Source organism: Hemibagrus wyckioides, linkage group LG07, assembly GCF_019097595.1.
Source record: "Hemibagrus wyckioides isolate EC202008001 linkage group LG07, SWU_Hwy_1.0, whole genome shotgun sequence".
NCBI lineage: Eukaryota > Metazoa > Chordata > Actinopteri > Siluriformes > Bagridae > Hemibagrus > Hemibagrus wyckioides.
Window position 1 is genome coordinate 17134737 of NC_080716.1, and position 11747 is coordinate 17146483.

General features: G+C 37.2%; 1 protein-coding gene across 1 annotated transcript in view; it reads left to right on the forward strand.

Annotated features, from left to right (window-relative positions):
• Positions 1 to 4216, forward strand: part of stim2b (stromal interaction molecule 2b) — a 46163-nt gene extending 41947 nt beyond the window's left edge. The window contains exon 12 of the mRNA XM_058395732.1: positions 625 to 4216. Coding sequence (XP_058251715.1) covers positions 625 to 1150 — 526 coding nt within the window. The 3' untranslated portion in view covers positions 1151 to 4216. The remainder of the gene's footprint in view (positions 1 to 624) is intronic.
• Positions 4217 to 11747: the final 7531 nt, after the last annotated feature.

The following is an 11747-nucleotide window of genomic DNA, read 5'->3' on the forward strand; positions in this document are numbered from 1 at the left end:
ATTTCACCACTGAAGACTCAAAAAACCAGAGGGCTGTCTATAATAGAAAAGCATGAAATGAAATGGGCATTGCAAGTACAACAATTTGGAATGTTCTGAAAAAGAAAGAAACTAGACATTGAAAAAGCAGTGGTGAAGGCATCAAATTACACTTGGAGAGCAGAAATATGGAGGCCATACCACAAGATGCAAACCGATCATCAGCGGTAAGAACCAGAAGGACTGATTTGAAATAGAAAGAAAGTAATAGAAAGTGTAGAGAAAGACGATTGACTCATCATTGGTGATGTCAGTGGATTGCTGGTTTGATACAGTTATTGCAAATAAGGGGGGATATGCTACCAAATATTAAGTAATATTTATTTAAGGCAGTCTGTTTAAGACTTTTGATCAAATTTGAATGGCCTGCAAGGAAAACAGCCATGGTCTGTTATTTAACACGTCTAAATGTAAAAATCTTTTGATCTCAAATCCAAAGGAGTTTAGTCTAAAGCAAAAACAAAAGAATTGGCCTTGCTGTTCCAATACTTTCGAAGGGGACTGTAGAAGGATCAGATGAAGGGGCCATATGTAAAATTTACTGACTTTGAAATCGGGGTATGGTTTATTCTCTCTGGTCTACAGAGACTCTCAGGACACGTGTTCAGATTCAGACTCTCTAAGTTCCTCCGTGGGAAGAAAGCAGTTGTCCAGCTCGTGCACTCAAGGATCAGAAACACCGCAGCGGAAGATCTCCCGTGATGAGCTCCTCTTGTTGGCTCAGGAAGCACAAGCCACTGCCTTGGAGGCCACCATCTCCTCATCACTTCCAGCTTCATCTTCCGTTGATCCCACTTCAATTCGCAAGGGCTCTCCTGACCTCACTCGTTCTGCTATCCCAGAATCCCAGAGTTTGACCTTTCACCCTGCCACTAAGGTGGCAGCTTATAACGGCATGCTGGAGAAGTCATACAGCTTGGGCCAGTTGCCTGCTGGCGGGACGCCCCCAGAGGGACGTTACACTTCCCTAAGCTCTCTAGACATGGATGGAAAGACAAGCAAAGAGGCCAAACAGCTCCTGTCTTCCTCCAGTCCCCCAGACTCCTGCGACAACCCTGAGAAAAAGCGCTCAAAAATCAAGAGCTTATTCAAGAAGAGCAAAAAGCAATGAAGGAAAGGAGAGTAGTATCAGATGAAGACATAAAATAGCCTTAAAACAAATAAAAAAAAATATGAATGGACTTTCAACCAGATGCCAAAATGTTTAGTTCTATTTTTCTTTCTTTTTTTTTTTATATTTTATTTTTATTAAAACAGAATGTAGCTCCGGCTAGGTGCTATCCTGGGTTGGAAGCCTTTATAGTCCAGTCGGACTGGCATGTTGTCATTCAAACATCACAAATGGTCAAAAATCAAGGGTCTTTTTGGTCTTTTTAAAATGACTAAAGAAGAACTGTGCACTTCTTTCTGTCGTGGTTTTAGGGTTGACTGTCAAGAGTTGGATCATCATAAAGCACCAAACAAAAAATGAAACTAACATACGATGTAATAAAAATCCTATTTATTCAAAGAATAACATACTTTATAAGAAATACATCATCTCTACCGTAACTTATGGATAACTGTTCATTTGAAAAGCTTGTTTGTGTAAGTAATAAACCAATAAAAGTCCTACTTTACAAATATAGTCAAATTTGAAAAGTGCTAATGATGTATATAATATACAGGGCAATGCATAAGTATGTGCCTTCCTTGATCTTTTCCACATTTTCTAGTATAAATTGAAACTGTCATGGGTGTAATTTGGATTATATGTCATAAATCGACATGAAATGTTGATGTGAAACCCGTAAAGAAGTTCTGGTGTAGCTGCTATCAGAAATCATATCATTAGTCCAGAGGAGTCCAGCTGGGTTTAATTAATGTGTTGTGTGATCTCAGAATAAGTATCTCATACAAATGTTAATGGAAGGCCCCAGAGTGAGGAATAGGATTTGGCAGTAAAAATATCCTAAACTTTGATCAACCCAAACAGCATAAATAAATACGTTATTAAAAATGGAAAGGTTATGTCACAACTGGAGATGGTCTAATAGACAGAGAAAGCTATTAGAGGAAGAAGCAAGGGCAACTCTCAACATGATGCTCCCATCACCATGCTTCACTGTGTGGATTCTGTTCTCAGTTTTGGGTTTCCACTAAAAATAGCACTTAAGAAAAATTAATCTCATAAAACCAGAGAACATTTTAGTCCCCAACATTTAGTTTTTTGTTTTTTTTCCCACAAACTCCAAAAGGGATTTCCTTATGGCTCACCACACTTGATTCTCTGATTAGTGCTCTCCTTAACAATGTGCTGACATTTGGTGAATACATTTCTTTAGGCAAAATCCCACTGATACCCTATTCTGTCCATTTTTTTAGATAATGGATTTAAAATTGCTTTGCAGGAATGCTCAAACTTCATTTCGAGATCGCTTTCATTCACCCTGACTGCTACTTTCCCAAGATGTTTTCTGGACATGTTTTGCTTCTTGGTCATTATAATGCTGTTTTTTTTTAAGCTTTTTAAGCTTTAATGAATCTGGAGCCTTCCAGGAACAGGTGTAGTTAAATTGATATCATATGATCATATAATTGCACACAGCTGAACTCCATTAAACTAATGATGTGCCTTCTAAAGGCAACTGGTTTCCACCAGAACTCATTTCACCAGAACTCATTTCACAGCAGGGTGTAATCACAACATTTTAAATAGTTATTTGTAAATAATTTTGAAGATTATATTAACATTTGCCCCCACTTCAATACTATGGGCTTTTTTTATGTAGATTTACTGCATATAATCCTAATTAAGCCCGTTTGAGTTCTAGGTTATAACACTCCCAAATGTGGAAAAGTTGAGGAACGTGAATACTTATGAAAGGTAATTTATGTGCCACTCTCATAAATCTTGGTGCCTTTTGCCTATCCACCTCAACAATGTCAACTGCTTTCTTAGCTGGTGGATTAATAATGATAAACATGAAGAAACCTTATTTTTTTTTATTTTTTATTTTTTTGGTTTTTGTTTGTTTGTTTCTTTTGGATCATAGAAGTGATCACTTTGGCTCTAGTGTTCTGGAGGGAAAACCAAAAAGAGCCCATAATTGTGAAGATGTAGGGTTGAATGTGGGCTTTCAGCTCTATATCATTTCCTGTTTACTGATGCCTCAGAGCCCCTGTACTTGACTAATTACCTTCTAAGGTAAGGAAAAAAAAAAAAGGTAAGACAGAGGTAGCATTTAGTGTCAAGCAGACAGACAGTCATAATGCCTGAATAATACAGTCACGAGCACGATGAGCACCAGCTCGGAAGAAATATTTAAGCAAGTAAAAATGAAGGTCTCTGATTTACACATGACTCTTCCAACATGTATAAGCTGTATAAATGACTAAGTTATAAGGGCAAAATGACTGCTGTAGATCAAGTGCTACCAAAAATCCTGCTAAAGGTTGTTGCACTACTGCTTTCCTGAATTGGAAAGGGCTGCTTTTTTTTCGCAGAGTAACAGTACGTTTAGATAAAGAGAAGACAAGCGCTAAAAAAGTAATAAATTGATGGAGCCAAAATGATTTGATGCATTTTATGCTTCTTAGCTTATTTATTCTTCAGTGCATTCTTTTTTTTTCCCATGACAACGATGTTGAGAGAGAATTTTTTTTTTTTTTTTTTTTTTTAAACTGTCAAACATGCATTTGTAATGTGTGGAAGGACTCTGTATTTTATATATGCATATGCAAATTTTAACAGCCCATTAATAACGCCTATTCCTTGAATGCTCTGTTTCAAGGGCCTAACCATCACTGTGATCACAATCCTCATCCTCACGCACTGTAACCCATAGCCTAGCACTAAACTTATGTTACTTTGACAAACATTGTCACAGGCTTTTATTTTACTGTTATTTATAAAGTGTCTCGTATGAGAATCTGAGTCATCCTGAAGCCATCACTTAATGAAGGACATTGTACAACCCTGTTGGAAAACTAAACATGTTAAATATGTGTAAAAGTGTACACCTATTCAACGGAAAATCCACCAGACTAAGGGCGTCAATATGATAAATGTCTACGGTGTATATGCCCTTCCATTAGTTAAACTGTTTTAAGTGTAAGAGGAAATGGGGCTCAGTAGGTATGATCATAGTGAACTATTTCTCATGATTTCAGATGAATAAAATATTTGTATAAGCCACTTTGTATGACACGCTATGAATGTTTAAGATTACAGAAAGGACTGGGTTTGTAGTTTCCTCACATCATTCGTGTGAAAGTAGAGAAAATCCTGACACATCCGCACAATTCCTATAATATTTTTGAATGAGAATGTGTTCATTCAGCTACTGTGTTCATTATGCTTCCACCCCTACATGAGCACACACACCAACACGATCATTAAAAAGTCTGAAACCGTCCATACACATTTGTGCAGGAATAGTGGGAAATCCAAAGTAAGTCCACTTCACATCCCTGTTAGGTCATAGCTTTGGAGCAGTGTTTCTCCATCTTGTTCCTGCAGTACTCAGCCACTTCACATTTTAATGTTTTTGGAGCTCTAATGAACCCATTTAGACTTCGAGTGCTTTTATATAGGGCTTTTATATTTTAGATTCTAAGATGAATCAGGTGCATTGAGAGCAGGGAAAACAGTAAATTGTGCACTGCAGAGATACTAGAGGACCAGGATTGGTTGCTTTTGAAACACTGATGATCTATCAGATGAGTTGTTTTGAATGAGGATCATTGATATTGCATCAGTCTACCACCAAAACACCGCTGCTTCATCTGATTCTTGCATAATACAATTTCCTATCTTCTGTTTAATTATAATACTTAAAAATCTTGGTCCTCTTCCTGTGGTACAGTGGTTAATTCCGTGGTCATGGAAAGTTCAGAGGTTGCCAAATGTGTACAACCTGCATCCCACAAGACAGGACATGAAAGAACTGACCTGATATTTAAAAATGTTTTTACAGACAATTGTAACACAATCCGATTTGGTGATTAGAATAAACATAAACAGCCTACAATGCAGCTTCATATCGTATTGATTAGGGAACGATCTGGCCAATAAGCTGTCCATAAAACCTCAGAAATTTGCACTGTAATCATAAATGTCAAACTCATTAAAATGGAGTAACATTAAATTAAATGATTTCTGATATGTTCGGAAATGCATACGCTCGTGCTAACCATTAGACTGTGTCAGAACAGTGCACGGCCATTAGGAGTAAAATGTAGCTTGCTGTTTTAGATCTGTGGCAGCCATTACACACACCATGACATGACTAGGGCTTTGGCTGGCTTTTAGCAATTAGGACACATACTACTGCCATTTATCACAGTCTTATTCTGTTAATAAAGTGGAAAAGAAAGTAATCCTATATTAATTCCCATACACAGAGAGTCGATAGAGTTGAGTTTATTTCGTACTGTAAGAGTGCACTTATATCAATTCCCCATTCGGGATTGAGCACAGGACTAAATATGCATGGAATTGGTGCTGGAATGGTGTAGACCCAGCAGCAGTCTTCAGGCTAATTGGATAATGGCTTTTACAGAAATAAACAGAACAAGCAATTGACTTTAATTTTCCTCTTCCATAAGGAGCTCGAATATTACTGATATTAAATAACAAAGCAATGTTTACACAAAACCTAAGTGTTATTTAAGTGAAATTTCACATTTCATGCAAAGTCACAGGTTTGTAGGTTTTTAGGGTTATGCATTAAGGTTGACCAGTGAATGATGAATCGTAATTCTGATATTTCTGTATATTTCTGATATTAGATTGAACTCCCAATTTCAGTGCCCACATATATGGATTAATGATACTGATATAAATGTCATTTTCTGCCCCAAATTTGCTGTGTGAATATTTGTATACTGTAAAAAGTCTTAATAAAAAATGTGGTTTAACTCTCATCAATAAAGAACTAAGCTATTAGACTATTTTTTTTTCCCTTTTATTGCTTCTTTTGTGGGCGCTCTATTCATTTGTTAGGGTTTAAATCCAGACGTTATCAGGGAGAGATAGAAACGAGGATAAAGAGAAGTTAATAGCAGTGGCTCCTTCAGCAGTAGATGGCAGTGATGTTCTGCTGAAGTGGAACACTAGGCATGGTCTTAAACACAAACTGAACACTTGGCACATAAGTAAATGTGAAGTTTGCAATATCAAATCAATGGCATTTGATTTCTTGCCGCATGACTTATTGATAATCATTGATTTCAGATGATTCAGATTAGTGATACTTCCAAGATAAAAACTGAAAGGTGGTAACTGATCTTTGAATGACCAAATCTAAATGCCCAAACAGTCTACATGTATAGGGTACTATGGATGCCAGCACCATGTCGATTGTGCCTTCGTCAGTGGGTGTTTGTGGACGTCCACTTCTCAGCTGGTGCGACACTTCTAGTCTTTTTGAAATTGTTAACAAACTTGGCAACAGTGTCATGTGTATGATGTGCTTGCCAATGTTTCCTGCTGAAGTCCATCACAGCCGTGTTGTTGACAGCTTCCCCATTTCAATACTGTCTTATTTCCTCTAATGCATTCTTTAAAAAAAAAAAAGTAATATAAACTAAACGTTAAAGATGTTAAGATGTTTTGCTAAAAAGTGTTAATTTACCTCAGGATGGAGATTTCTGGTACACTGTGTGCTATAAGTTGAATCAGGAGTGTTGGAGTAAATACAGTGGTTCCACAGGAATGACATTCAGAAACACTGATGAGCACACGGAGGAAGAAAAATTGAGAGTCAAATGTAGAAAATAGAAACAGTAAGAGAGAGTGAGATTCTGCTGACGTGCGCTAAGGTTAATAGCTGGTGACTAGCTCCTGACAGACTGCACGGCTGACGAGAATAATGAGAGCATTTTTCCTTCTTACCTCCACATTTCGTACACACACATTTTGATGCACTTTCAGAAAGATGCGTGCTTAAGCTCAGCTCCTGCATGAACCCTTTAGATGAGTCTTCAGAAGCAGAAAAGGTGAGAGGATGGAAAGTGAATGTTTCTATTTTATTAGTGTCACACCGTTTTAGTTTCTTTCCAGTGGCTCAGCATTTGAGAGTGAGAAGTCATGCACTGAATGAACGCACACATAAAGAATGCTCACAGATGTGTAATGGCGTTCTAGGTGGTTGATGTGCATAAAAACAAAAGGCTGCTTCACCACTTGTTTAAAGTTTCATACATTGAATATGGAGAAGGCTAGCACTAGATGATTCAAAAGATAGATGATCAGGCAGTCAGAGATGTATGAAGGCGCTGTACCATTAAGAGAATTGAAGACTAGTAATAAAAATTTTATAGCTAATTCTAAAGGAAACATGCAGCTAGTGGAGGTGATGATAAAAATCATGGTAATTCTCGCTTCTGCATTTTGCACAGGTTGTAGTGAGTTTGTTGTAGTCCTGTTAGCAATGCATTACGGCAGTCGAAGAGAGAAAACAAACACAAGGATCAATTTCATGGCATCTTGTAATTGGAGATAGGGTCTCACCCACGTTATAGACCTTTTCATGACAGAATGCAATTTTAGTAACATTATTAATTTGCAGTTTATAAATAAAAGTCCAGAATTACACCAAGATTTGTAACTTTTTGTCTATTAAGCCAGGTCTGTTATATACATTCACAGAGCAGTTTACTAGGTACACCTGCTCATTCACGCAATTATCTAAATCAGCTAATCATGTATCTGCAGTGCAATGCGTAAAATAGCTTCAGGTAATATTCACATCAACCATCAGAATGGAGGGAAAATTTGATCTCATTGATTTTGTCTGTGGCATGATTGCTGGTGTCAGAAAGGGCTGGTTTGAGTATTTCATCTTGGATTAAGATCTCCTTGGATTTTCACGCACAACAGTCTCTCGGAATGATGCAATAAAGACAAAACATTCAGTGAGCATCAGTTCTGCAGATGGAAACGCCTTGCTGATGAGAGAGATCAAAGGAGAAAGGCCAGAATGGTTTGAACTAACAGAAAGAGAACAGTAACTTACAATTGTGGTGAGCAGGAAAGCGTCTCAGAATGCACAACATGCCAAACCTATAGGCAGATGAGCTACAATAACAGAAGACCATGCCATTCCACTTCTGTCAGCCATGAACAGAAAGCTGAGACTGCAGTGGTTACTGGGTCACCTAAATTGGACAGACAGGAAAAAATAAGCCTATTCTGATGAATCTGGATTTCTGCTGAGGCACACAGATGCTAGGATTGGATTTTGGCTCCAACAGCATGAATCTATGACCCCATCCTACCTTGTGTCAACAGTGTAGGTTGGTGGAGGTGGTGTAATAGTGTGGGGGAATGTTTTCTTGGCACACTTTGGGTGTGCTAACACCAATCATCACTTGAATGTCACAGATTATTTGAGTATTGTTGTTGATCATGTGCATCCCTTCATGTCCACAATTTATTATCTTTTAGATACAAGGCTACTTCTAGCATGATAATGCACCATGTATACATACTGCTTTTTTTTTGTTAAATAATAGGAAAACTAGTTTAACACAGTGCCCGAAAGACCAATTATGTTCACAAGCTGTTTAAAAAATGTATAGTCTATAGTTTAAACAGCAGTTAAATGCAAAAGTATGGCCTGCATTTATTATTTTTCTCTAATACTGTTAAGTGCCGTGATCTGATCTGAAGCCAAACTGGAATTTTAAATGATGATGATGATGATGATGATGATGAGTATAGCTGTGAAATGACAGAAATAGAAGATTACAGATTGTCTGTATTTGCTGAGTGAGGAATAAAGGTCATTTTTCAGTAAAGGTCTCATAACTGTTATTTTCAGTGTGTCTGGCAAGTTGGCTATTTCTAGTCTAGATGTCTTATACACAAAGACTGTCAAACATTTCTTTTTGAAAAAGGTTGAATAGGGAGATAAATACAAGTGGATGAATTTAGCTTCATAAATCAATGCAGCTTTTTTTTATTTTTATTAAAAAACATATATCCACAGTGTTTTGGCTTTGAGTAAACCTACATTTCTATGCCTGAATGATTGTCATTTTGTATTTAGAAATGGATTATATTTTGCAGATTTTTCAGTCACTGTTTGATTTAAGATTGAAAAAGCAATCACTGAAAAGAGTTTGGTTGGTGTTCATGGTTTGGGTTTGGTGTTCTTTTACAAATTTTGAGAAAGAGGTATGTGTCTGCTCTTAACATATTATTACAAATGTTAGAATTTCTAAGCCTTTCATAGTGAATAGTTAGTTTGATGTGACTCCAATGACATTCAGCTTTGTGGCAGGTTTTTTTTTAGTTTTTTAGTATGTTCATTTTTCCACATTATTTTTGTAGTCAAGGGTTTCCATTTATTTATTTATTTATTTATTTATTTATTTATTTATGCATTTACCTATTATGGTGCCACGCTATCTAAAATAAACCATAATCTAAAATTAAAATCAGCGATCATATCATGCACTGTTGAGTTTACATGCAAGAAAGGATTAGAATGTAGAGCATTAGTGAAAGTGCTAATTAATTGTTACTCCGTCTTTCATGTGATCAGAAGCCATCTGAAAAAAGTGATCTTAGATGACAACACCCAAAATTTCATTTCTATTGATGGCTAAACCCTTTGAGGTGACTAAACCTCAAAAGTTGCATGAATTCTGTGGCCTTTTTTGTTAGAGGCTTTTCATGTCAGACATGAAAATTGAAATCATCACTCAGAAGAATCCTACCATGATTAATTCTATATATGATAATAATACAGATAGGTTGGTTGGTGAGTATTTGGATTGATGATGAATAACTATTCATCATTGCTTCTTGACTTTCAAATAAATCTCTTCGAATGAAATGGATTTGTAGTTAAAAAATATTAGCAATGAATAACAGGCAGACAATGCCCCTCCTCACCCTCCTGTACAAAATGGATAAAATCAACCATGAAAGCTGCTCCTTCTGAAATAATGCTTCAGTCATGTGAATGTTTTACACTCTTACACTACAACCTTTACAAAGATGATGGCTGTCTTGCATCTGATACAATATTGGTTTGGAATGTTCCTGTCAATCACGGTATAAATATTACCTTTATGGTAAATATGCTATCTACATTTGTTAAGTTTTTGACTGTTATATACAGTATTTTTAGTATAGTAATGCTTGTTGTGCTCTTTACCGTGATATTACTGTTATTACTGTTATGTGGTGAGGTGTGATAGGTGTGTAGACATGAAGAGGTGTAAGGGGGATGTGGAGGGGTGTTGAGGTTTGTTGAGGTGTGGGGAAGTGTGTAGAGGTTTGCTGAGGTGTGTGGAGAGGTTTTAAGGTGTTTAGTTGTGTGGTGAGGTTTGTTGAAGTGTGTAGAAGTTCGTATTTACATTTACAATTACAGCATTTGGCAGACGCCCTTTTGGCAGCAGTGCTTTTGAAGTCTTTATCAATGAATATATCAATACTAGTTCTCTAGGTTACAGACTAAGAATACCATCAGTCTAAAGAGTAGAGTAGATCTCAGAGGCAGACCTGCCAGAAGCAAGTTGTAGTAGTCCAGTCTTGAAATGACAGGGGATTTAACAAGCACATGAGTGTCCTGTGTGGACAGAAATTCTTCTGGTATTGTAAAAGAGAAAGCAACATGAGCATGTCAGAATAGCAATGTGAGAAGAAAAGGACAGTTGATTGCCCATAGTGACCTAAAGGTTTCATACAGTGACAAAAGGTGAGTTCAGCAAGTTTGCTAGATCCTGAAATGAGGTGAATCAGTGGAGATGAACAGCAGTTCAGTTTTGCTGGAATTAAGATTCAGCTGATGAGCTGTCATCCACAATGAGATCTGCCAGACATACCTCAGTATCTGACAGTAGTTTTTGAGGGAGGGAAGGAGGGAATGTGATGAGTGTCATCTACAGAGCAATGGCATGAAAACCCCTGTAAGGATAGGACTTCACAAAAAAAAACAAGTGTATAGGAAGAACAGTAGAGGACTGAGTACTGAACCTTGTGGGACACCAGTGGAGAGTCTCCATGGAGCAAATATGGACCCCTAGGAAGCAAACCATTGCCAAGCTGCAACACGAATTCCAAGACTCTTGAGGGTTGTCAAGAGACTCTTGTGGTTGATTGTGTCAAATTTTGCTGAAAGGTCAAGGAGGATGAGGACTGATGACACTGTCGCTGATCTAGCAGCATGTAGCTTCTCGGTGACAGCCAGAAGGGCAGTCTCTGTGGAATATGCCACTTTGAAGATTTGTTTACTTGGGATCTTGGAGGTTGTTCTGTGAGAGATAGAGAGACATTTGATTGTATACTGTGTGTTAAAGGATTTTAGAAAGAAAAGAGTGAAGTAGAGTGAAGAGTGGGTAAAGAGGGTGTGAATTGAGGTGTGTAGAAATTTTTCTGAGGTGTGTGGTGTAGGGAGTTATGCAGAGGTCTGTAGAGGTGTGTTGTGTCTGTGACAGTGGTGTTTTACTGTGGTACTTAAGTTAGCTGTAATATTGCTATCACAGGTTGCTATAGTATATAGTTAAAAAAAAACATACTTTAATTTTAATAGATGTACTATTGAAGAGAGAACCCTAGTGTAGATTTTTCCTCAAGTTTCCCTGATCAAGTATAGTGTTTTGTTTGATTAAAAACTATATCACAGAATGTTACAGTAACCATTCTATATCCCACCATTTTGTCCAATTCATAATGCAGGATATTTTACAAAACCTTACCAAATATTTCTGGA